The sequence below is a fragment of the Osmerus eperlanus genome, chromosome 5, assembly GCF_963692335.1.
Source record: "Osmerus eperlanus chromosome 5, fOsmEpe2.1, whole genome shotgun sequence".
NCBI classification, from domain to species: domain Eukaryota; kingdom Metazoa; phylum Chordata; class Actinopteri; order Osmeriformes; family Osmeridae; genus Osmerus; species Osmerus eperlanus.
The window spans coordinates 14,637,719-14,664,678 of record NC_085022.1 but is presented as its reverse complement, the minus strand read 5'-3'; the positions used below and the strand labels follow the sequence as shown (position 1 = coordinate 14,664,678).

The 26,960-nt window shown below is 42.4% G+C and overlaps 1 protein-coding gene and 1 long non-coding RNA gene across 4 annotated transcripts; one reads left to right on the top strand and one right to left on the bottom strand.

The window, feature by feature from the left end:
• Positions 1-440: 440 nt before the first annotated feature.
• LOC134020596 (uncharacterized) lies at positions 441-2,678 on the bottom strand. The gene is made up of 3 exons (XR_009930430.1): positions 2,440-2,678; positions 724-766; positions 441-525 (listed from the first exon to the last, which is right to left on the bottom strand). It is a non-coding gene; the product is annotated as an uncharacterized LOC134020596 (long non-coding RNA).
• A 1,799-nt stretch (positions 2,679-4,477) lies between these two features.
• On the top strand, positions 4,478-22,449 carry cerk (ceramide kinase). Of its 3 annotated transcripts, XM_062461873.1 has the most exons (15): positions 4,478-4,826; positions 8,458-8,502; positions 9,264-9,320; positions 12,084-12,221; positions 12,323-12,445; positions 13,600-13,725; positions 13,871-13,937; positions 14,354-14,499; positions 15,719-15,793; positions 16,352-16,504; positions 16,695-16,800; positions 17,060-17,145; positions 18,145-18,350; positions 18,658-18,869; positions 19,151-22,449. In XM_062461873.1, the coding sequence occupies exons 1-15, from the start codon at positions 4,673-4,675 to the stop codon at positions 19,236-19,238; spliced, it is 1,782 nt and encodes a 593-aa protein (XP_062317857.1). In that variant the 5' UTR covers positions 4,478-4,672; the 3' UTR covers positions 19,239-22,449. The 3 variants fall into 3 exon arrangements, with proteins under 3 accessions (XP_062317857.1, XP_062317859.1, XP_062317860.1); XM_062461875.1 differs by lacking the exon at positions 9,264-9,320 and having other exon boundaries at positions 4,479-4,826; XM_062461876.1 differs by lacking the exons at positions 8,458-8,502; positions 9,264-9,320 and having other exon boundaries at positions 4,479-4,826.
• The last annotated feature ends 4,511 nt before the right edge of the window (positions 22,450-26,960 follow it).

Here is a 26,960-nt window from a genome sequence, read left to right as displayed (position 1 = left end):
AAGGAATGAGTCCTGCAGTGATGTTAACTTGTTGTAAAAGCCAATGACAAACATTCAGATATAGACAAACGAACACACACACACACAGCTGCCACACTGCCTGTATCTCTGTCAATGCTTGCTTGGTTAAATGACCACTGGGAGCCTCCACTACTCAACGTTTGAGTAAACAGGGGGTGAAATGTTCCTCTGGCAATCCATTCCATGATTGATGTGCATATTTGAGTAAAAAGAAGCAGAGAGAACGAGGGATAAACGATAGAGAGAGAGAGAGAAACAGACACAAATTCAGAGGAAAAAAATACCAAGAAAGAAGAAAGGGAGATAGAGACAGAACAGAGAACAAAGAGAGGCAGATAAATAAAGAGTTGTCATTTATCACTTTACATGTCATTAGCAATCACAGGAGATCTGTTTTTAACACATGGTAAAGCATTATTTACCTTTCTACTTTTGTCCTTAACCATTAGGAGCCTTTTCAGTTTACTTACTCCTTGGCTTCGCAGTAAAAATAGAGAGGTCTGACTAAAAGAGAAAAAAAGACATTGCATGTGTAATACTGTATTTTAACGGACCAAATACGATTAAGTTACAGCCCTTGCTGTGTTTCAGTACTAAGCAAGCACCACATCCATCATACGGAGCACTGAACGTATTCTGTAACTTCAGCATAATGATCCTTAATTGTCCTTAAAGTCTCCCTCTAGTGCCGGTCTTGCTTACCTTTGCATTTCGAGGGATGGCTTTGCAGCGAGAACAGGGAAATCTAGTGGGCCGAACGAAGCAGGAATCAGAAATCACAGAAATCAATAGGGTAATGGAACTTTGATGCACAGCCATCACAAACCTTGAGTAAAAGTCAGTTCAGTACAGTATGTTCAGGAAGTCTGGAGGCATCTGACTCGACAACAGAAAGAGTGTGGTAAATATCAAGTGGACTGTACTTTATCATTCCATCAATCTGAATCATTTTTCCATCCCCCCACGGATCCAGCCCAAACCCCCCACAGTTCCACCAACCTATTAACTCCTTCCATTTAGCCACCCATTTATCTCTGCCTCCAACCACCAACCCAACTTTTCTTTCCAACCCCTTCCCTCTTTCCCTTACATACCTTCTTCCTTCCTTCCCTCCCTCCCTCCTTCCCTCCCTCTGTCCATCACACTTTTGCTTTGTGCCTGCTGGCTTCTCAGTCAGACCTGGGTCTTCATGGCTGGTCCAGTAAAGTAAAATAAAAATAAAATGTTCAGGCAGTTCAATGCTGGAGTGAGGAACCCACTTGCCCCTTTCCAGGACTGTTTTGAAACCACAGACTGGAAGATATCCTGTTACAGCTGATGGACACATTGATGAATACACAGACCCTGTCTAAGCCTAAATCTCCAAGTGCATTGATGATGTCGTCCGGAGAGTTAATCTCTCCTTCAGACTAGCTCCTAACGGCTTCTACGCATGGTTTGAGGCGAGCAACACCATCCCATAAGACAAGCTGAGGGACCAGAATAGCAGCACCGTGTCCCTGTGTACGCCTGAAGTGAGGATAACTCGAAAAATTGTCAATCCTCAAAGGCCACCAAGGCTAGATGGCATTCCAAGCCGTGTCCTCAGAGAATGCGGCGACCATCTAGCAGAGGTATGACTGTAGTCTGTAGAACCAATCTACAGTCCCCACCTGCTTCAAACCGATAACCATTGTTCCCATAACAAAGAAACCTTCCGTAGCCTACCTGAATGATGACCCTGGAATACTGACAGCCCTGAAGTTGTTTGAGCAGTTAGTCAGACCCAACATCTGCTCCTCCGTTCCTGACGCTTTGGACCTCCTGCAATTAACACACCACCCCAATAGATCTAAGGACAATGCCATCCCCCTGGCAGTGCACACTGCCCCCTCCCTCCTGGATAAGGGAGTGGGAGAGGATGCTGTTAAGAGATTACAGCGCAGCATCCAACACAATTGTGCCCGCTAAGCTCATTCTCAAGCTCAGCATCCTGGGTCCTGATCTCTCCCTTTGTAACTGAATCCTGGACTTCCTGACGGGCAGATCCCAGGGGCACCGAAGCCAGTGGGGCTGCACACTTGGTCACCTCCTGTAGGCCTTGTCCATGCACGTTCATGCATGCACACTGTTCCGGAATCATCTTTAAGTTTGCAGATGAACTGGACCTTACCTCCAACAAAGGTGAGACCACCAACAGAGAGTAGGTCAATGTCTTGGCAACATGGTGCCAGGACAGCAACCTCTTTCTTAGCGACTGCAAGACTAAGGGGATTATTGTGGATTTCAGGAAGTGACGGGGGGGATGGGGGGTCAAGCCACCATTCACATCAATGGAGCTGGGGCGGAGAGAGTCTCCTGCTTCAAGTTCTCACCCTTAACCTTTCTCCTATCCTACTCCTACACTTACCCTAACCCTTCTCATATCGCTACTCCTACCTTTACGTTGTGTGTAACTAGTCGGCTTAGGCTTCTTCTGTGGTTTATCTTATGAAACCCATCCTCTCAGAGAGGGTCTTCCTCTGAGGCCTTGGCAGTCCACTTCCTGTGCTCTTCTTCCATCAACATTCTGTCGCTATCTCTTTTCCTCCATTTCTTTCTTTGGTTTCTTATCCTTTTCCTTACCCTCCTGGGCCTGACTTTTTTTCCTCTTCCCCTCTCCCTTTTCTTTATTGATGGTGAAGATTGGCACATGTTCTAGCCTGCTGTGGGAGGTTGGAGAGGAGGAAGAGAATGAGCATTGGTTGGTATGTGACCAACCGTACAAACAGAACATGGAGAAGTCTGGAAGATTCATCGACAGAGATTTACTCTGATCTTATTTGATCAAGATACTGTAGCAACCAAATCAAAATGTTACATGTGAGCATGGAATGCTGGTATACTGTTCTATGAAACAACAAAGCACAACTAAATACAAACATTGATGTGTTAACCCTTGTGTTATCTTCGGGTCATTGTGACCCTTCAGTCATTGTGACCACCCCACGTGTTGCGACAACTTTACCTCATACAAAAATAAAGTAAAGCATTTTCTTTTAACCGTCGGGCTGTCTCACACCCCCCACAGCGCGAAGGTTAAAAGAAAATGCTTTTTATTTGTTTTTGTATTGGGTAAAGTTGTCGCGGCAAAACGATGCGTCGTTGTGAACCTTCGGGTCATTGTTATCCGAAGGCAGCACAAGGGACAAGTAATAGTTTTAATCTACTCTTTCTTACATGTGCATGGAGGCTCTTCAGCCTTGTTAGTGGGACAAAGGGCATAATCATATAAAAACTTCATACTGTACATTCAGTGTAGAGTGTACTGCAATCATTGACAGTAAACATCCTTTTTTCACTGCACACCTGTGTGTGTGCGCTTGCTTGTGAGTGTGTGTTTCTACGTAGGCAATTCTTACCTTTAAACAAAATCCTCATTGTCATTAGATTAATCAAATTGCAAAATAATATTGCTTGAGAATCACACAAATAATTTTATGATTCAGATAAACAATGAAAACCCCCCACTTTCTTTCAAAAACAGTATGGAGTACAGTGGACACAGATTATCACTGACAAAATAATAAAAGTGCTGTTTTTTTCAATTTGCACAAAACTAGAAGGAGGTAGGCCTAAACACTGATCTTGATGTTAATGAATTATAAATGATTATCATCCTCCTTCGAACTTCTCAGTGCCAGCCATTATGATGTCGCAACAAGTCAATTCTCAATGGTGCCCTGTGTTACTCCAGCTACTCCAGACTGTCAGTCTATTAGAAACCTCTTGATGAACTAAAGCGGACACTGTGCTTATTGTGTTGTGGTGTCCTAGAAGTTTCCCTCTAGTGTCACAATAACGCATTGTTAATTGAAAATTTAAATCAATAAACAGCCTTTTAAAATTGACAACAATTAAATAAAATAAAACTGACTGTCTGAACAGAATCATTCTCAAATTATGCACTAATATAATTAGAGAGCTTCAGTGTTAATGTGTGTGTTTTATGTATTTTATTTCATCCAAATGTAGCAAAACAACTTAGTATGAGTTATATTAAGAACTTACATGCTGTGTCGGAGCAGCATGGAATCAGATTTAATGACTACTTGAGTTGTAACCACGCAGGTTGAGTTTCCCTTTTATACAGTAAGTCATGGGCCTTTCGAAAGTCAGGGCAGATAAAATTTCTCCTTACATCCCCCTACAACATGAATGCCTATCAGCAACAATAAATCATATATCCAAACCATGTAATCAGCTTTCACAATGATTATGCTTGATTATTTATTTAACTAGGGACTGCAACCTGATGAGCAATATATCAAAGCCACGTTTTTCAAATACTATTTTCCAAAAACGTATGTATATATTCAGACAATTGTTTTAATAACATCATGCACATTTTTACATTGCATTTAAGTATTTTTTATGAAGTCCAAGTTCTTTCGGCCTTCTCAATTTAAATACGTAGTGACGACACGCGTAAGGCTCAGCCCGTCCCCTCTCCTGAATGAAGAATCCGCTATCCTATTCAATTGTGTAATCGGTGTTGTCGAATTTAGCAACATTGTTTCCTTATGTAGACAAAGGGCCTTCAACCCGATAACTTTACTCAAATATGGTCACAATAACATAACATTGACACCTTATTCTCAGTCTTTCGGTACGTTGGCTTCAAGGTAAAGATATGGAAAAACAGCCGAGGTTGTTGTCATCGCAGCTCTTACTGAAAAACGCCGTCTTCGAAGTGTCGTTAAACCGTGTGTTTATGACATGGAAAGAGCAGCCCACCACCAAGAAAAAACGCGTCTCCGCAGGCTTGCATCATCCCTTCAAAGTCGGTAAGTGACCCACACGTATAAGTAAAAGCATATGATGTGCTGTCGTAGTACATTTATTCACGGTAAAGGACACTGTGGGGTCGCGAGGTAGTGTCTGGCACCTCGGTGATCTAGCTAGAATAGCTTCTATCTCTTTGTAGCATATCCGCTTTTTACATTTTCGCGTAAACACATGACGTGCGCATGCATAATCCGTTCTCGCTTCAGATCTTGCATTGTTATCATTGGCAATTTTTTTGTTTACTAATATCATAAAAGAAGATAGCTCTATCAAGTTTGTCAGCAACTGCTATAGCCTAATGTTATGGGTCGATAGACACGTCAATGCGTAGTCAACTGCCAGTGCCAAGTCGTCTGATTTAACTTCGAGTAAACTAACCTTCAGTGCATCGTTTATTCGCAGCTTCTTTTTCAGGCACAAGCTAAACTTCTCGGCTATTCACCGCTAGACTTCGATGAAGTTGGAATTAGGGGTTTAGTTGAACATGGCGCACACATGCTCATTACCCACATAAGTTACGTTTTTTGATGTTTGTAGAATTTGTCATCACTTTATGGCCACTTACCAAGTCACGTGTTGTACAATGCTGCCATACCCTATGTGTATTGACAAATACCGGGGTCACTGTAGGTCGTTCATACACGTTAACCACGTGCTAGTGAATGGAATGTGTTCACCCCTTGACCTCATTGTAGGTTCTGTTCTAATGTAAAGTTTATCAACCAATGCAAATGCATTACTCTGCTAACCTTATTTTAATATTCGAAAACGAAAGGCAACAAGACAGGCTCAGTTTTCCAGATATAGAATAAACCCAGTTCTAAAGTATGAGGAAAATGTAATGAAGATCTTCATTGAAAAGGTTTTTAGTCTAGGACTAGGCTTAATCCATGTCTGGGAAACTGGGCCATAGTGCTTAGTGCAGTCCAGCTGGGCAATACTACAACCCACATAAGGTTAACAAGACCAAATGATTGTCTCCAGTACCTCCATAGCTTGTGGGTCTTAATTGTTTATTAATCATTCATGTCATGATGATAGAGTTTTGTAATATCCAGGTATCAAATGGTCCAAGAGAATCCCCTTTGCAATTCAGGTGATCATTATCAGAGAGAGTTTCACTCAGCAGATTCCTTGTGTCCATAATGGCCTTATTCTTAAGTAGTCGGTTTGCCCTTCGAGACCCTGTATATAGTTCAACAATAAAAGGTCTTGCCTGAAGCAAATGTTCTCCATGCTCACTTTCACTGTTGAAATTATGATGAGATCCAGACAGTGGCCTTCACTGAAGGCCTAGCTAATTATCTTATCAAAATAGATTTACGTTGTTACGTAGCTATCACAAAACCAATAGGAATTCTTAGTATTCCCAAAGTGCAACAAATGAGACCAACTTGTCTGTTTGTCTCAACTAATTTCTTTGGGAATAAATACAAGCATTTCCATTGGTCTCCTTGGTAAGATGGTAAGGCTTGAGAGTCTGTTCCTAGAAACTGATGACAAATGTTATAATCGCGTTCTTACAAAATGTTGTCGTCATTTGTCAGCAAGGCAAATATTATTGGAGGCAGCACACCGTTATACAAGTGCAGACAACCATGTAGGCTATGGAAGCTGCAGAGCTGTTGGATGTCAAACCACACCAAACAATAATCTTTTACAATTTTATAAAGTAAGTCATGTAGTTACCATTAAAGAAATGTGTACATTATATGTAGAGTGGTTTCCTCTTGAGTAATGACGTTTTTAAGTGAACCAATCTGACACGAACAATGGCACTCAACTTGTCAACAGGTGATTGTTGACTACCCGCACTGTCTGACATTTCACTGAATTGCCAACGCTAGTCTCGTGACCTTCTCATCTGTCTTCCCTCGTCTCTCGTTCTCGCTCCGTCTCTGTCGGCCCATGTCTGTGTTGCACAAGAAGCAGCCAAAAGGTCAATCCAGTAGCCAGCATCATGGTCGGCATGAGAAGAATAGTGTGTTCAAGACCAGACTTTCTCCATGGCTGTTTGCCTATACAGAGTCGGTGTCATTTCTTTGTTTCGTTAGCAGCTAAACCTTGACACAAAGCCTTATTCATTGGATTACGTTATTGAGGTCAGCTCAAGTAACGGACATCTCTAGAAGAGAAGTAAAAATGATATGGATGTCCTATAAATAATTTAGGCTGTTCAAGATAGCTGCTTAAAAGTAGTAGAGTGTGTTGTTTGGGTTTAGCATTGATTACGATTTAACAATTTATACCTGATTTCTCCAGATAGTCATATTGACTTTTTCATTCAGCAGGAGAAAATGAAATGAATGACAAACATGAGAGAGCCAACTATAACGAGGGCCACTATAACGAGTGCCTCTTCTGTCAGTTACTAACCTAATTGCCAGCAGAGTTGTTGACTCTGGAACTCAGCTTACCAAAACAGGCCCTGCGCTCCTCTGTTCTCTCCTCAAATCGCTGGCCTGTGTCCTTCAAATGTTATGAATATTTCATGTTTGGCCCATTTCCTGTACTGAGCACTGTTCTGTGACCAGACAAGTGGAAGATAGCAGGCAGAACGGAGATGGCCTTTTCATTACGTTGGTTCTGCGGCTAGGCTAAATCATTAGGCTAAGCATTATTCCTTTTTAATATATTTTGAGTAGCCTGATTGGAGTGCAAAATAGAAATGCCATGAAAGGATTCATTTCTGGGATTCCCTCTTATGAATTGCACAAAAATGTGCTACAGTATGTTGTTTTGAGTCTTTAGGAGTCTGGTAGACCTACATTTAATGAAAACAAAATGCGTTGTCCTCCACAACAAATGATTAATAGTGTACATTCACAAGACTTCGATTGTTATCACTCAAACAAAGGGATTCAACTGGAGCCATCATTTATAAAAAAAAAATTAAAAAAAAAAGAAATAAATACATATGGGTTCCAATGTGGATTACATATTGTATATACATATTGTTTTGCCCACAGATGAACAAAGGTTATACAACAGCATTAGCGTATCATGTTCTTCCAGTTAGCGGCCACCTATCTGCCATCTCCCATGTGAAACTGTCATAGCTCTCTCTCCATTTATTCCAGAATGAATGGGCTTGGGAGTCGGGCCTGCTGCTTTCTGGTCTAGGAAGGCTTGCTCAGTACGTTGGAGTGTGAGCCGTGTAATGCCCTGAGAAATGAGCAATCCCAAGGAGCCTTACTGAGATCATCCGTGTGAATGAACAAGCGGAATAGGAGTCTCTCAGATATAAAAGTAACCTTTGGAGTACCCTGGCTCAAATTAATTCTAATACCTTTTTTTAGAAGGTATCATGAGATCATATTTTCCACATTAGTTGGAGAGAGTCAGTGGTGTAATTTTCAGCAGGATAGTGCTCATATTATGTCAATTTTTTTGTAGTAGGAATATTATTTAAAGTTATTGATATGGGAAGCATCCGCCGTCATGGATGGCCAATTAATGCATAATACAGCCGTCATTTTCTTCATGTGAAACTATTATATCTAAAGATGGGAAATGTGAGTCTTGGAAATTGTGTGTAAGTTATAACTTTCACAGTTACCAAACACAGGATGATGTAATTGACTGACTCCCTCACACAAACTTACAGCCAACTCTACTGTTCCCCTCCAGGTTTCTGTCTTTCTAAGTTTCGTCACAGACGCAAAGGAGAGCCAGGTAGGAGCTGCTCTTTTCATGATGTGGCCTAACAGTCCGGCCACGTCCTTTCCTCCCTTGTAACCCTCAGTGTCGAGTGCTTCTGCCAGCTGTATTTGATAGGGCTCCCTTAAAGAAACAGAGGTTGTGTTTTTATCTTACGGCTCAGTTCAAATAGCAATTTCTCAAACATAAAAACACAGGAATAATACGTTTTGCCTACTTGCCATGCCTTGCTATGTAAGTACCAATCTCGTACAGAATATGAGGTTTGCTAGACAGTGTGCAACTCATCAGCTTTCTCTGTCAGGGGGCCTTGTTGCTATGTAGACTCACAGTGGGATGGTTAAAGTACAACTTTCAGCAGGGACATTCAAAGGTAATAAGTCACACCTTATATGCTTCAAAATTGGACTTCCTCTTTGAGGCCTACATGGTATGAATAAAATATTAAGTAAATGTCCTTCCTATTTTCTTTACAACAACAAAAGAAAACATGCAGTCAATTAAAACATTGCCAAAGCACAGTTATCAATGCTATTGAATACTGTCCTTGTAGGAAACATTTAAATAATAGAATCCAGTTTGAACAGGGCTAACTAAACCATGGATAAATCACACAGTAGCCTAGGTGAAATTGTGTGTGAAATTAGCATACTATGGTATGGTAACTGGTTACGTTGTACTAAATCCAACTAAACATCAAATACAGCATTAAGCTTCTTTCGTAGTTGTGCTTCTAGTGCTCATAGTTTCAACATTAGTTTCCTTTTGCTTTGTAGAGCCAAAAGCAAGCCCCCCCTCCCTCCTCCCCCTCCAGTTTGGTATAACTGCCCTTGGTAAGTACCTACAAAATCTGCTGTCACATCTGACTGCGTTCAAGGCACACAATATTTACAGTCAAGTGGTACGGTGTGGCACTGCTTAAACACCGTCCTCTCGTGCAGTGGCTATAAGCTTACTTCCATCTGACAAATGGAAGGACTGCGTGAAACAGTGTTTTTTTTTCTGGCCTGTGTTTTATTTCTCTTGACCTGACCTGGGTAGTTAAACCGGGATATCATTACCTCGGGCATCCAGCAGTGTCGGCCCTTCGTAATGGCTGATGGCTGTTTAGTCAGCTGTAAGGTGATATATTATTGAGGGTGTCCTCTGTACCTTTCCCCTTTGTCTGCATCTCACTTAAACAGAAGGAACAAGTCTTTATGATTGCGTTTTCTCCCTGCGTCTCTTGCACTTCAAGTAGGAGTACAGTAGGATACGTGTTTCGCTGGTCTGTTCTTGTGTTGAGGCCTCAAATGGGCTCTTTACCACTGGGATATTACTGACAAAGCTCATCACGTACCCGTGCATGCTGAGGTTAAACCCGGCCATGTCCTCAAACAGAGCTGACAGTTCTCCTCACGCTAGAGCAATGGCACTCAGGTGGGCTGTTGTGAGTGTCTTTGCTCCATCATTAATAGTTAATGAGGTCTCTACTGCAAGAGAGCAGGTTTAGATTCCTCCTCACACAGTGGCTTTGTTGCATCGACCTGGTTGCCGAGTCTCTCCAGTATTTATGAAATGGACTGGATCCAAGAATAGATGCAGTGGGAGAATTCAAAGCTTCATTATCATTTTAATTTGTTCCTTTCACTGATCCACGTGTGTATTCCAAGTACGTGTATGGTTTGGATTTAGATCTTTCTCTGTCTCTTTCTTTCTCTTTCTTCGTGCCTTTCTCTCTACCTCTCTCCTTCTCCATCTACCTATTCTGGGCGTATTAGATTCCCCTCCAGACCCCTGCTCTTTTCTTCTCCCTGGTGCACAGCCCTGACCTGCTGGTATTGTGGTGTGTTTTTCTGCCATTGTATGAAGCCGTATGGATTTCCCCGTGGCTGACCTTGGGAGGATGTTACGTTATTGCTTAATGCTTCCTTGTGACTCACTAGTGCACAGTGCCCGTGATGCAGTTGGTGCTTAAGATTCCAGTGAAACACACAAAAGCAGATTGTGATAAAGAGTGCCAGGTTCTTGAGATGATCGTGGGAAACTAATCCCATTCTGATTTGTACACAGACAGATACACACACAGATTCTTGGCATTATTAGAGAGATGCACCTGTCTGTACAAACACAATGTGTCAGACGCAAGTTGGATACAGAACATACATTACACCCTGTTATCAGTTTACCCATTTTAATTATGGATGTTACATTTTTTGACATAATTACACAAGTAATATCACAATAAAAGGACAGTATTATAAACCTTACTGCAAGTTAGGAGTGTAGAGTTGAGAGATGCTCTGAATGTCATTCATCCCGCCTTTAAGCAAGGCAGCTGGAGAGATGTGTGAGGCCTGGTCTAATCACATCCTGTCTTACTCTCCTGTTTTTCATTTTAGTGTATCAGAGTTATGATCTATAACACTGATTGGAGATCAAATGTTGTGTTTGATAATCGGATGGAAATACATTTTTGGACTCCTTTTAGGAATGTGAGAAACATGTCCAATATAACCTGGTTTCCCATTAGCGTTGCAGTAATGACTCTAGTAACTCCAAGCTGTTGTCAATGTTCGTTTCAGTGCTCCGCTTCTCAACGAGGTGGCTCAGAGCGTTGGAGTAATTAGATATGGTGCACCTGTGTCCCCTTGAAAAATGTTTTTGTAAGGTGTATTTGTTTCGTTTTCCCAGGTAGCCAATGCTATCCTTTTGTGAAAAGCAGTGGGTGGAATAGGGTTCAATTTGAATGAAATCTCTAAATTATTTAGATTTCAAGCCTTTCATGTAATTCTTGCCATATAAAGAAAAATGTTTTGTTGTTGAATGAGGTCATGTTTAGCGACTGTGACACCCCTCTCCTTACACCTGCTGCTAGCCTCCTGAGAAATGTTCAGTATCCGGTTTAACCCATGTTGGGCGTTGTTTGTGATCTGAGGTTTTCCCAGAGGAAACAGCTGCTTGCAGAAGCTGTGTTGATCTTGAGCTTGATCTGAGACCAAATATATTCAGATGTTGTTCAGATCGCTTACAAATGATTTGGAATGATTCAGTTTGATAAATAGGCTAACAAACTATGTAGACGGAAGGGGTCAGAAACGGTAGTTCTCCCATCTGGTTTTTAAATGCTAAACTGACTTGTCTTTCTCATGTCTAAAGACTTTGACGACACTCCTTAAGCCTTAAATTTACAACAGTAGCTGTAAACAAACTGTTGGTCTAATCCCTAGTTTTTCTCCTCCCTCTTTTCTCTGCCCTCTCCCATCTCTCCAGCCAGGCGCTACACTAGACCCACCGAAACGCTGAAATCAAACTGTTCATTACTCAATTAAAGCTCCCATCTCATCACATTAAACTTCATTGGCGTGAAGCTATTGAATGGTAATTGATACCTTGAGTCCAGCTTGTTAGGCTGTGGGCGGTGAGGAGTGCCCGACAATAGCTTGTTGTCCCGGCTCTGGGATAAAGAGTAAGCCAACACCACCAACCGCTGTGTGTCAGTCAGTCAGTCTGTGTGACCTAAATGGGTTTGGGTTTAGAACAATAATGGAGCTTTTAGAAGTAGCCTACGTTAAGCCGTGTGTGTGTCTGCTTGTGTGTGCTTGTGTGTTACATAGGTACCTGTCACACTGTAGCAGTGTCAGAGATTGTAGCAGTGCGGGAGCTCGACGTAGAGAACGGTGCCACTAAAGATGACGGGAGGTGGCAGAAAATGCCTCAGAAGCCGCTGGAAGCCTACCCATATGCATTCACAGGTATGGAGATGACTGGAGTGACATGTTGGCTATTATTGTGTTAAATGGTTACCCCTTTGTGAACCTCTTTTAATGTTGTTTCACATTCCTTCCTCCTCCAGTGTCCTTTGTGGAGAGGACAAGGAGACACCGCTGGCGGTGTCGAGACGTTACCTTCTTCTGTCCAGAGGGAGCGCTGTGTCAGCTGTGGGTCCAGACCATCAGGGAACAGCTAGCGCTACTGAGTATGCAGTTAGCATTCACTCATTTTAGCAGACGCTTTGATCCAAAGTTAATTATAAACAGAATCTGCAAACCCAAGGCCCCCTACAAAGCAATCTACAAACCAATTGAATCCACGTGCAATAGGCACATTTGTAGAATAACAATGTGGAATTGATTTTCTTTGGGGTCTTTTCACAAATCATAACTCACCACAATTATAATTTTTTTATAACATATTTTTAGCATAGAGTGATCATATTTAGGTTGAGTAATTTAGGTTTTTGTGTGAAGCGTAGTACTGTGTCAACATTTGTTGGGCTATACATTATATCAGCAATGACCTTTTTAGACTGTCAGCATGAGTAAGCATGAGTTGATATGGAAGACAAATTATTAGCAGGCAAACAGTAGCCATTATGTAATATGACAGTGGTTCCTTGTGTTATCATTCTAACCAAAGTGCACTTGGCACACCCCGAATGGGGGTGATGTTTTATAATGTAAATAGGAGTACTAGGAAAACACTAACACATTTTTCAATGTCCAAAGAAAATGCAAAGAAAATGACACAAGCTAATTATGTCTTCAAATAAAATGTTCTTCCTGTTGAGTCAAATCAGCCGAACACTCGATTTACACCGAGCGCGTCTGTGGCGCGTTACGGCTCCGACAAGATTCTGTTCTGTCCTCCGCATTTCAGAATTGGCGGGTGCGCGAGATCAACAAACAACTAACTACTTTGCCTGTCCGACGTCCACAAGTTAATTTTGGTGATCATGTTAATTGTTGTTTTGTCCTACTTTGTTGTGCTGTAGTCTACTGACAAAGTTAATAGGCTACACTTAAAGGTCCAGTTATGAATGACATGGATACAAGATTTGTAGCTGTAGTCGTTAAAAACACATTCATCCTCAATTATTTTGTATAGCTATTTATTTCACTGTGAACTCTGCGGCTTGGATGCGGCGTCCGTCAAAAATAGAAAAGCTTCCTATCTTCAGCTAAGCAGAGCAGAGACCCGCTTCTGAAACGCGCCGCGGCGCATCTGGTGTAAACGCAAGCATTGACTAGAGTGGTTGCGATCGTGGTCACGCGTCCGGTGTAAATAGGGGGTAAAAACTTGTTGCATGGGGTGTTGTGTGGAAAAATACATCTGTTCCTTTACTGTCAACAGCAAACAGGCCTAAGCATTTGCTGGTGTACATCAATCCCTATGGAGGTAAACAGCAAGCCAAGCGCATCTACGAACAAGAAGTAGCCCCTCTATTTGCCAGAGCCTCCATCTCCACTCATATCATTGGTGAGTTCCATCTGTTAGCGGTTTGTGCTTTAAATATTTATGATCATGAAAAGATTCAAAAGTTTGTGTTGGGGAAATGGTAACAGCTGGCATCTGTAGTTGTTCTGGCATGCTTGGATGTTTAACTTGTTGTCTTTGGTTGTAGTTACAGAATATGCCAATCACGCCAGGAATCATCTGGGGACAGAGGCAGAGTTGAAGAAATATGATGGGTGAGGGTTCTTAAAGTCAGATCTTTCAATAAATCCCATACCTCTATCAACATACAGCCAGGTACACCAGGCTGTCACTGCAATCACGGCTGGCTTCTCTGGCCGTCTTTCTAATTAGACAGTTAGAACCTGGGGTCCAGTACCAAACAAAACCAAAGACAATTTGGTCAATCAGATAGAAAAACAAACAGAGTACATGTGTTATCGGTCTTGCTGACTCATACGCTGTCAGATCATGCTGGAAGGCCCACACTTGTCTCCAGTCGAAGTATGTCATGAATAGGGGCCAGGCCCTTATCTGTGAAGTAACATATAACTCCATGATCTGTGGAAGGAAAAGACCTCTGAGTCCGATCAGATAAAAGATCGTCGCAGGGGGGCTTTTTTCCCAACGCGACCTTTGACCTCCCCCACAGGGTGGTGTGCGTGGGTGGAGACGGGATGTTCAGCGAGTTGGTTCACGGGCTGATCTCGCGGACGCAGAAGGACAGCAACGTGGACCAGAACTGCCCCGAGGAAAGCCTCACACCATGCTCTCTCCGCATCGGAATCATCCCTGCAGGTGACACCGACCTCACACCAACGCACAGCGTTCTCACCAGGCGCTAAACACTCTGACTTTAAACCCTTTATTTGCAGTGGCACGTAGAGTAGTACAGTAAGTAACACAATAGAGTAAGCAAATCAGATCTAAAATCAATAAAACGGCAAAATTTTATTATGCAGTGTACATAGATGGGTAGTTCATGTAGAAATGCCTGGTTATTTGATGAACATAAATGGCAGCATCAGTTCAGTACCTCACCTGGCTGAGACCCATTTAATAATCTGTTGTATACTGCATTCAGAGTCCATCAAGAAAATTGTAACTTTGAACAGTCTTGTAATGGCCAGAGGCTTATATTGGAAGAGCTGTGTCAATCAGTCAAACTTTCAAGAGGTCACATGGTTCATGAATGCTGACAGGTGTCCCTCAATGTATCATTTCTCTCTATAGAGTTTAGTTTTAAATATGGCATTCATTGTCTGTTGAGGTCATGTTTGCAAATGTCCCATGGTGCAAAACGGGTTTCTAGCTGGCCATGATTAGGAGGTGATTGCGCCTCCATTGTTGTTGTATCTTAGGTTTCTGGTCCTTGTAAAGTCCACAGCATTGATGAAACCCTTACAATATACTGTTCCAGCTATGTCAAGATAAACCTCAGTGGGGTGGTTTTGCATTTCATCGCATAGAAATAAAATGAGCTGTTAGCTTTTAACTACATACTTACAGTGCAGCGGCTTTGTCTATTGAGCCATTGTAGAAACAGGAAGAGATGGGAACCAGGACTTTGCCGACTGAGCACATTGTAGAACAAGCTTTCAGAAGAGCCCTATGGACAAAATGCCAGGAATAGTCCTATGAATAAGCACTCAAAAATGGACATGTTGTTTCCTTTGTGAGTAGAGCAATAACAATAAGTGTACTTGTTGCTCAGAAACCCCCTTATAAATAGTGTCTGTGTAAATTATATTGTTTGTCTTATGTACATGTGAAAACTCCATTCGCACACATGCAGTGAATAAAATCAATAAACATATCCGCCGACCGTAGTTCAGACAAGCGGTAATGTAGTCTGTGAAACGCATGACATGACCTGCACAGTGACCTGGGACACTCAATTGTAATAACTATGCCCAGACCACAATACAATATTTACAGAAATATGTGAACGTCATTTTAACATCACTTCTTTCTCATAACGCTGATTTGTTTGGTTTGTATGTGTCGTGTCACCCAGGTTCAACCGACTGCATCTGCTATGCAACTGTAGGAGCCAACGACCCTGTGACCTCCGCCCTGCACATCATAGTGGGTGAGTATTCTCCACTCGCCATATTCACTTACTTTCAAAGCCATCACTGTGTTTTTTTTTTTTTTTTACTGGGCCTTGTGTAGTTATAAAATTGTATTTTTAAGAATAAATGTGTCACGGCACATAAGGATGAACAAAAAAAACCATTGCATTTATATTTAAACTGTGCATGTTTTGGTTACGGCAGAACCTTTGCATCCTCTTTCGAACATTTGGTCATTTATACTGGAAGTCGATGTAAAATGTAGATTCAAAAAGCAATGAAAGCCATCCACCTGTAGCTGTGTAATTCCCCAAGCTCTTGTAAATACAAAAGTGTGTCACATTAGTGAGGTCTGCCATCACACTCAAGTGACCTTAAGTGACACGTCCGACCTACTCATTCAGCGTTCTCCAGATAAGAGTGTGAGTGCACGTGAGATGAACAAAGGACACACAGAGGAGCATGTTTGACCGTGACGAAGGTTATCTCAGTGGTGTAGCATCACGCCCTGCAAACCCACAGGACATTCGGACCCATGTGGATTGTCACTCATGCTTGGGGTTGTGTTCTCACAGGAGACTCCCAGCCAATGGACGTGTGCTCAGTCCACCATAACAACACATTCCTGAGGTACTCCGTCTCTCTGCTCGGATACGGTTTCTACGGCGACGTGCTGACTGACAGCGAGAGAAAGCGCTGGATGGGACCAGCCAGATACGACATTTCAGGTCAATTGATTAAATCACCTCCTTTGAATTTTTTTTTTTGGGGGGGGGGGTTGGTAGCACGTTTTGCTATGATGTGATGGGCTGGAATTGATTTAAACATCCCAAAGGTATTTCGCGTTTTGTAAATTACAGGTAAAGGTTAAATCCTAATGCGGTTAAATGAAGCAGCATTCTGCGCTTGTTTCCGTAGGTTTTAAGACGTTCCTGACCCACCATAACTACGAAGGGACGGTGTCGTTCCTACCGGCAACCGACATCCTGGGCACGCCGAGGGACCAGGCCAGGTGTAGAGCTGGGTGAGGGCTCAGACTTGCAAACAGCTCCACAGGGACTTCTACTGACCCTCTTCTAATTCCAGAGGAACTTTTTCGCCCAAATAAAGCTCAGTGGTTAGAACATTCGACTGCAGATCAAAAGGTCGCCTTCCTTTGTACATTCCTTTGGATCCATGCGGTTGGATTAATAAAGAAATTTTTATTATTCCGTAGTGATTTTTAATGAGGGAATTTGCAGGCTAACCAATTACTCCAACCTTGACCTCTGCCTGTTTTACAGGTGTTTCATATGCCAGCACAACGGACAGTTGTGTTCAGATGAAACGCTGGAGAAATGCAAGATGGGGCAAGAGGTTTCAGACAGCGGTAAGTGCTTCTGTACAAGGTAAACTAAACCCAGTTACGGGAAGTTAACATGAAATTAAAGGATGAACTAGGAGAATCTCTTGTTGCCACTTACAACTACCACTGGAACTCAAAAATCAAAACTTAAGATCTCAATTCCTGCTGAACTTCAAAAAATGTCCCATAGGATCCAATGTTCCCACAAGGCCTTCTACACACATCTCCCAAGTCCCTTTAGTGCATCACACAAGACTATAAGTACTGCATGTCCCAGACGTCCCTATAAAGACTATCATGGGATTTGAAGTCCCACCATAAACCTGGCAAAGCAGCCCCAGTCACCCCATGTTGAAACTGGAACTGTAATCGTGTGGAGAATAAGTAAGCTAAATACTGTTCCACTGATTCATAGGATAGCTTTTTATTCTGTCCGGCATTGAGGGAGGAGATTTGAAAAGTGAGAAAGGGAGTAAGCGACTGCAAAAGTGGCATCTTTTCCTTAGATGGCGTTGATGCCTATCTTGGCTAGGATTTGCTTTGCCAGAGTGAGTTGTAGCACATCATTACTGCTTATTCAGTTGGGGGAGAGATAGCAACAAACCAAAGCCACAGCAGTAAAAGAAAAACACCAGCCAACATCCCATAATCCTTATCTCCTTTTTATTATTGGATGGCTGGCACTCAAAATGTATGTTTTAAACCAGTCATCATGGAAAAGTAAGATAGTAAATACGTTTGTGTGACTATCAAGGATAGTCTTTGCTATGAATGATTGTATCATGGTTCTGCTGACTATTTTACACGGAAACCTTCGCATTAATCATTTGGTATGGAAATTTTCCTTCAGATTTTAATATAAACTGAAATCTGATATGCCAACAGTAACTCAATTCATAAGATGGTACTCATTAATAAAATCCATATGAATATTATAACCTTTACATCATAACCTTTCATCAAGTTGCCTGCCAAGCGAGAGCAATCTTAAAGTTTTTCTCACATATTAATATTTTTTTTCAGAGTGTAATGGTGAGTGGCAAACCATCCGGGGGAAGTTCCTGGCCATCAACGCAGCCAGCATGAGCTGCGCTTGCCCTCGCAGCCCCAACGGCCTGTCCCCCGCCGCCCACCTGTCCGACGGCACCACCGACCTCATCCTGGTCCGCAAGTGCTCCCGCTTCGACTTCCTGCGTCACTTGCTGCGTCACACCAGCAAAGATGACCAGGTACACCACACAACTTTTCGTTTGGGGGGAGGGAGATATTTACGAGGGTTTCTGTACGGGTTGTCCAGTGACTCCAGAAGTGTCCCACCCGGGTAATACAGTATGTGCGTCTGCTTTATTACTGATAAGCAGCATATGATCTGGGATTCACACTAGTCTGTCTTTGCTAATACAGATTTTGAACCCAATGGAAACGTGAGTTTCCTTTGTGATTAATAAAGGAAAATTCATTTAATTGTACTTTTCTCAAATGCCCCATCCTCTAATCCCACCATTACTAATCGAACTCTCCCATCCCTCCCCCCAGTTTGACCTGGGCTTCGTGGAGGTGCACCGCGTCCGTCGTTTCCGCTTCACGCCGCGTCACTGCCAGAGCGACTCGGAGCTGGACCTGAGAGAACCTGGGAAGCGCCTCTTCAGCCAGATCTGCCGAGACCACCCGTCCTGCAGCTGCCGACCCTCCTACAGCAGCTGGAACTGCGATGGCGAGATCCTGCCTCACGCGGCCATAGACGTTGGGTACGCCCCCCCCCCCCCCCCCCCCCCGTAATGTTAACGTATGGATGGCTACCATGTGTGTGGACATGTACTAATACTTCAATTAATGTACAAATATTTGTACAAATACAACACAAAATGGATTTCACATGGCCTTGTCTTTCTTATGCAATACCTGCTGTACTCTGCATTATTTTTATACATTATAAATACAAAGTCAAACAATCAACAAATTTGATCACACATTCCCATATTTGGCACACTGTGTCTGACCCCACATCCATCTCTCATTCCTCCTGTAGAGTGCACTGCCAGTTGATCAAGCTGTTTGCACGTGGGATTGAGGAGACGCCCGTTTTCGAAGACTCCACCCTCCCAAATGCAATATAGACTCACTCTCGCCCCGGCCCGTCAACCCCACTGGAACGGTCCTACTGCATTTCAAAAAGGTCAAAGATCACAGCCGTGGCTGTGCACCGCTACGTGTACACCATATCCCATGATGCTATTATGCATCTGAAGTGCACACTGGTCTGGCCAGGAAAAGACCCTGTTTTCTCTGTGGACGGTGAAAACGAAAAGGGGCGCACAGTAGTTTTTCCTGGTTGAGTCACAGAGAGGAAAAATCTTTCTTATCTTGTTCTTCAGCCTACAGTACATGTAGAGTGGTGACATTAGTTTCTGTTGTTTGTGCTTTATGCTTGGCCATCATGTTCCACACATTCACAGGTTTGTCATCTGGTGTCTGGTAAACCTCTTTAAATACCACCTTAACCCCTTCAGTATATTTACCATCATTTGTTTTAAATAATTGGCTCATTTAAGAAATGTTGTGGAAATTCGACTTAAACCACTTTTTAGTGGTTCACAAATTCACAAATAGTAAAATGTAGTCATTTTGGGAGGGACTAATGTAAGGGGTTTATTTGCCATTCAAATGCTTTGAAATGTGTCAATTTCCTTTTTTCTAATCGGACAAACCTATCGTTCTTCTATATCCTTAAAAAATATGTTTTACTTGCATGTGTGGTGCTAATATTCAGTAAGTGTTACAAGAATAGCTACTTAGAATTAACATTTATCAATGACATTTTGAATGTTGCACTTTTGTAAAAAAAAATATTATTTATTAGTACTAGTATTATAACAGTTGAGAAATGTTTGAGTTAAAATAAATCTCCCGGTCTCTGAAAGGATTTGACAGTTTAAACGAGCATTTTGCCATGAATTTGAATTGACCTGTTTGGTCAAAGTATACCAGACACCAGACATCCTAACCTCATCGTGCGACATTTACATATCCATTGCACAAATCTGTGTTTTGTGATGGCCATATTATGAAAGTGTACATGCACACCTCATGGGTTGGTGAGCTTGCCGAGGGTTTTTTTTTTTCAGAACCGCCCGAGTTTAAGGCGTACTGAAAACATTACAATGTAGCTTATGCTACTGTATCTTAGTGATGGAGTAGCATTAGCAGCAGCAAGGTCTTTCAGCCAGCCTACCTTTGCTGTGCTAAGATTTTGTTATTTTCTGTGATGCCATTCCAGGTTAAAATGTATTTCTCTGAAGCAGCTTTCAGACGAAGAAAAAAAAAAAAGGCATTCGTCTGTTGCACTACACCGGTGCTGCTTGCACCTGTTTCCAATCCAAACCCATAATTTTCTTGCCCCTTTCCGCTGTTAAGCCAGTTTTACAGTTGAGAAGGGAAATGTGAGCAAATCACGGATGTTGAATAACAAGTAGAGGATCCTGTAGCAACTGAAATGTGAACCGTGCAAGGTTCTACAGCTCTGCCCAAATATTTCTCTGCTCTGCTGAGTAGTGGTGTATCTTTGTGTTGACCTCGTCATTTATTTAACCGCAACTAAATACTGTAGCTAAAAGCAGAAATTATTTTAAGAAGCATACTAAAATGAGGTATATAGGCCTAGGTAGTCGTTGAGTATCTGCTGTCAACCGTTTCCTTTGTATAATATTTTGAAGTTTAGCTTAAGGTATACTGTAGATTGCTAACAGGAAGTTTTACTTGTAATCTTTTAGCAAGCTAATGTTAGCTAGGTCATAATTAGTAGCTCATTCAAAGGCTTCCATGTGTATGGAAGTAGAAAAAGCAAGTTACCAAAACCTCCATGTCTTCAGTTTGTCAACTGTCTGCTAGCGTGATAGCTTCTCCATGTCACTATCATGAACGTTCTCAATCTGTAGCAAACTTAATGTAGCAGGATAAGACTAATACTGTAGGGAGATTACAATAATTTGTCATTCTTTGAGAATTACTCCACTGAGTAAATGATTAGCATTGTTAGCGTTGGCATTAGTTTCTGACTAACAAGAATCTTTGTCAGTAGACCTGGTCCATCACTGTAATAGATTTTAGCAGGTTCTCAATACAACTTCAGTTGTGGCTTTGACCGAGGGATTTGGTGTGTAGTATCACATTCGTGGTTCTGATCACGGCGATCGGGTGAAATGCCAAGAAAATGCTGCAGTCTAGCCTTCCTTCAAAAACCCAAGGGATTATTTGTCAGGGGACTTGAGACATCCTTGCTCAGAAAATGAATTGTGATTGCTCGTGTTGTTTCGGAGTAAACAACACTATTGTCAGTTCAATCTTTTGTTTCAATCTGTGACAATTTCCTCTGAGGACACCTGTCTTTGTTTTCTGTTCGATTGTTCTGTCTAAACATCCTAAATATTTGACTGGATATTGCTGGTGTTATCCAAGCTGTTAAAATGAAGGATTTACTGCAACACTTCAGTTCATACAGTCTGAGTTACTTTCAGATACTTTGACCAGAGGATGAAGGTCCAAAAGATTCTGTAGCCATTTATAACAAGCATGGAAAAGATGACAATGTTTAAATTTCTGTCAAATGTTTCACTTTCGTATTCATTTCCTGAAGTGATTAGAATTGGAATAGTGAAAAGGTCCTTGCTCATTTCACATTGGTTATGATTTTAGGCTGGGTTAAGGTTACTATCCCTTGGTGTTTTTTGTGTAAAAAAAATGATGTACAGAATGCAAGGGTGACATACTGGATTGTTTACGGTTTCAGAACCAGCCATGTTTGCTATGAGTCTTTTTAAAGTTAGCATTTGTCTGGTTCCATGCAGTTCTGAAGAGGGACGGCCTTGGGCAAATGGTAAACAGAAAAGGCCACTGAGGACCCACTAAATTCCTTGCCAGAGGGGCGTATTGACCAGCTCGTCGGAGCATGGGCTGTGTGGACGAGCTGTCCACCGGCCAGTAATCAAGCAGATGGCCACTCCAGACATTCCCCAGATCCTTCAGCTAGGCAGAATTACGTCCAATTTATCTGTTGATGCTGCCTCATGCCCCTCACCTTTGGACCTCTGTAGTCATTTTCAACCCCCCCCTCTCTCTCCCTCACACACACACACACCCTCCCAGGGTAAATTCCTGAAGCTGTAGGTGGCTTCTAGTTATGAAAACCTGTGCACATTAAATTATGTGAGAGACCAAGGGTTGCTGATGGTAGCAAAGCTACACGACTGTGTGTGTGTTTTGGGAAAAAGATATGATGAAAAAAACAAGTGTGTTAAGGGCCATTATTCCTGGAGGACGCATGGGGTCCAAGCCATCACCCCTATGGAGTCTAAGAGTGTGTGTGTGTCTATTGCTGTGCTGCTAGTAGCAAAGTGGAAACTCGGCCACAGCATGGCAGAGAAGCTTAATGAGGCCTGGTGCTGCGTGCCGCAGATCTACTTCTGTGTGTGTGTGTGTGTGTGTGTGTGTGTGTGTGTGTGTGTGTGTGTGTGTGTGTGTGTGTGTGTGTGTGTGTGTGTGTGTGTGTGTGTGTGTGTGTGTGTGTGTGTGTGTGTGTGTGTGTGTGTGTGTGTGTGTGTGTGACAGAGAGACTCCACCAGGCGCCCACACGTTGCATGCATAGACTCAGTTTCAGCTGAGGCACATAACTCTTTGTCTTGGACTAACATAACAACATGATAGCAAGTTGTCTCTGCTATCAACAATGTAGCGATATAAAACAAACAACCCCTCCCACACACTGCTGGTCTTGCTGGTTTCAAGATGTAACGTGTGTATGAACCAAACAGAGGTCAGTATACTGTATGAAAGTGGAAATGTCTGAATAAAGAGGATTTAAAACCACAAAACCAATGTTTGGGAGTCTTATTGATCAGGCTGTCCCTTTTTGTGGTTTGATGAAGAGTGACCTTGCTTCGAGTCAAGGTCTCAGCTTGTTAGGTTAAATATTGACCATACAAAAGATAAATGGTTTGAAAACAATGTCTGTTCACTAAACATTAATTTTGGCTCTTTTGGATGGAGAAAGATATTAGTCATCTAATCACAGGTCATCCTAAATGGCTGTATTTTCTGGTCAAAGCGCAAACGACACCACAGAATAATGGTGTGGCTTAAATGACCCGCACACATTACACAACAACGCGCAATATAATCTCTTTTCAATAAAAGCTGAATTTGCTGTGAAGCGAGAGCATCAGCAAATGCAAATGCCACTACTATAAAGATCGACTGCCACACACACAAACCTCGCTGGGAAATAATACAGCAGTGCCTTACTCTGCTCACAAATTCCCCCATTTCTAGGAAAAAGCAGTTGTGTGAGTGGAGATAAGGTTTTTAACTACACACACACAGACTGGCCACCGTGTCATTGATACAGGACGTCGCTGACGTTCAGACACCTGACAAGGTCAGCGGAAAAGGTCAATCTGCTCCCATTCACTCTGACAAAATAGACGTGAGACATTACAATATTGCTGCCCCGGTAAACCTAATAAAGTGTTGGGCTCAGGGCTTGGGGGTTGGGGGCAGTCACAGGGGTCAAAACATGAACCTCCTGGTAATAGAATGAGACGTTTTTCCATGGAGTCGCCTTCACTGAGTAAGTAGCCCCTTCATCCATGTCTGTGAAGTCCTTCTATGTAAGAGAATTTCACCATGAGGGATCAGGACCTCAAGGCCTCAGAGGTGACCAGGTCCATGGACCAGACTCGTCATGGGACTGGGGAATTAAATTTAGCTTTGGTGCCAAAGTTCTCTGTGTGCAACAACACCGGGAGGCAGTGAAATACCAACTCTGTTTAACGTGAGTCAAGGACGTACCTGCTTCTTTGCGCTGGTGCTAAAGGCACAGTCTACTAAATTGAAGAAGATGGCGTCCTCAAAGTAGAACATGGACAAGTATACCAGGGTCATTTGCTGCCATTTTGTAAGAAACATTGTTTTAGATTTTGACAAAAGATACGTCCAGACCAAATATTCTTGTATTTGTTTGACAGGCAGGGGCAAGTATTGCCGCAGCTTGAAAAAAAATGGAAGAAAGAACAGGCCTGAACAGAACCTCAGAGCAATGTGCTGACCAATGCTGTCTATCTACAGTACCTTCACTCAGTGATCTGTTCAGTATCTGTTTCTTGTGCTATATTAAATGTACCTGGATTTTCACATGAAAGCTATCCCTCAGGGTGTAGTCTGCTGGCAACGGCAGCGCCATAAAAACGGCAGGACACAAGGACCCACCCCGATATGAGCACAGAGTTGATAGTGGATAAGCTTGCGGCCTATCTGTCTCCGAGGCTCACGGCTCTATTATCAATACAGATATACAGACATAAAGCTATCTTAAAGGACCTTCAATGACACAAAATGGCGGCGCGTGCCCCATTTTGTTGACGAACACAGATTTGCGGGGGTGCAGAAAAATGAGATGCCACCCAGTTTAATAGCCTCATTACATAAAAATGACAGCGGGGAGAAAAATAAAGCTACACCAGCGCTTTTATGTCCCTGCCTCTGGCGTTATCGGGAGATATTTTTTGTTCTCTCTCTCTCTTTTGCTGGCTCTCACGCTCTCTCTCTCTCTTGCTTTCCCTTCTCCCCGAGCGAGTGTCTTTGCTCACTGTTATGATATTGGCCATACATTACTGCACTATCTGGACCAGCATGACAATGAAGCCAGGTCCCATCTCGTGCTCACTGTCGCATCTGCAAAGTGTGGTCCATTTTTCCACCTTTACACACATCCCACACCCTCAAACCCAGACACACACACACACACATAAACATTTTCTTCATCATACTTCTAAGGTTATTTATTTATGTGTACGGGAAGTTATATCTCTGTGACATCAAGGTTTCAAACATGTACAAACAGCTGACTCCTCAAGGTCATTACAACCACAAAAATCCTTGATGCAAAAATACATAAAATAGTTACATATGGATATTGCCATGTCTATATAACTACAAGAGATTGATAAAGGTTATGTGTTGGTTGGTGGTTTAAAGTTAGTTATTTTGTTATTTGAGTATATTTGTATATATTTGAGTATTTTATTATTATAATCTTTATTTAACCAGGAGAGTCCCATTTATATTAACAATGTCTTTTTCATGGGTGGCCTGGCCAACACAGGCAGCAGCACAAAAGAAAAACAGACAGAAAACTAAAAACAAAGAATAGGGAACTTATATTTCAAAAAATAAATGTGAGTTAGTTTCGTAACCAGGTAAATTAAATCTACAGATTGGCTATTCAAATAGTTCTACTGCCACCTACACTGAGAAACAGGGAGTGCATTGTGTGTGTGTCTGGAAAAGAGAGAGAGTAAAAGTATATGGTCGGCCGTTGGCATGAGCATCACAAAACAAACAGTCTAGAAACCTCTCTCAAGGCAGCCTTGGAAAAACTTTACACACAGATACAAATGGTTGTCCATCACCTTTTCTTGTTTCAAGTTGACCTAAAAAAAACTGCAGTTCACCTCTTTGTAGAAAGCAGGAAGACCAGCTGCTTTTTTGTGACACTCCTGAAAAGGTTTAATTGTGTGACTGGGGCTGGACACCAAACAGTGTTATCTCTCTTTCCTACTGAGCCTGGCCTGAATACTTATTATTCACACATCTTTGTTGATATTTTTTATACCCTACCTCACAGGTCCAAGAGTAGAAACATACAAGTGATGGGTAGGATCATGGTCGTGCTGAAATGTATGGTTATCGACTGACCTGTGTTGACAGGTGTTTGGTGTAATGGAAATTGAATTTGATGGTAGATGGAATCTGGTGGGTGAGACTATAATTGGTGGATGTTATCAGGTGGACTGTAGCCGCTTCGAGTTGATGTTGTGGTCATCTCCGAACCTCAGTTAGATTGAACCCCGTCAATACAAAGAAAGTAAACACGTTTGGGTTAATGTGCCTTGTCCTAGTTTATTTCAGCCCCAACTGCAAAATATTTGTTTAAACAGTGACGCACAAAACCTCTGGATTTCTCACGAAGTAACATGCTGGGCCACATTAAAAGCATCTCATAACAATACAGAGACAAGACTGGAGAAAACGGGAACAGTGAGATATCACAAAGAATCTTGTTGTATACATCTTGAAAGGCTAAGTGGAGACAGAGCCCCTGGTGAGGGAGCAGAGATATAGCCAGCCAGGCCCTATTTAGTGCTACATGCAGTTTGGGTAGATAAAATGGGAGCAATTGAGTTCCCTGCCAGTGTTGACGGGAGAGAAGCAGAGAAAATGCCAGACTTGTGCCTTTCAACTCAGTCAGGAACCTCCTCCATTTCCCCCTGCCTACCCTCCTCTATCCCTTTCCCTCCTCCCACCCCTTCTCTCTCCACCGCACTCTCCCTCCATCTCACCGCATTTCTCACCATCCCTGTTCTCTTTTATCTGAGATTGTCTCTTCCTGCATTTACTTTTTTTTTTTTTTACATCAATCCCCTCCTCTTTTTCATGCCCTCCCCTCTCTCATTCTCTATCCACCCCACCCCCCCCTCTCTCTCTCTCTCTCTCTCTCTCTATCTCTCTCTCTCCATCACTCATCACGTTATCACCCTTCTCTCATCACATCCGTCAGCTCATATCAGTAGGCCGAGACCACACAGAAGACACTTATCACAGAATGAGAATGCTGTTTGGTCTGCTGCTTTGCCAACTGCTCCCTAAGAAAGGTCAATCTTCAGTGATACAATCGCCCACCCTGACATGTTTTTGAGCATCACCGCAGTGTCTCTCTCTGACGACTCTCCTGACGATATAGTGTACCAGCCCTTGTAAAAAAAACTGAAATCCATTCCGTCGTTTTC

Bases quoted from the DNA above. Each gene is read 5' to 3' on its own strand.
- cerk (XM_062461873.1), top strand. From the start codon at position 4,673: ATGGAAAAACAGCCGAGGTTGTTGTCATCGCAGCTCTTACTGAAAAAC. The intron at 12,222-12,322 runs GTATGGAGATGA...TTCCTCCTCCAG, and splicing joins CTACCCATATGCATTCACAG to TGTCCTTTGTGGAGAGGACA. The intron at 18,351-18,657 runs GTACACCACACA...CCCTCCCCCCAG, and splicing joins ACACCAGCAAAGATGACCAG to TTTGACCTGGGCTTCGTGGA.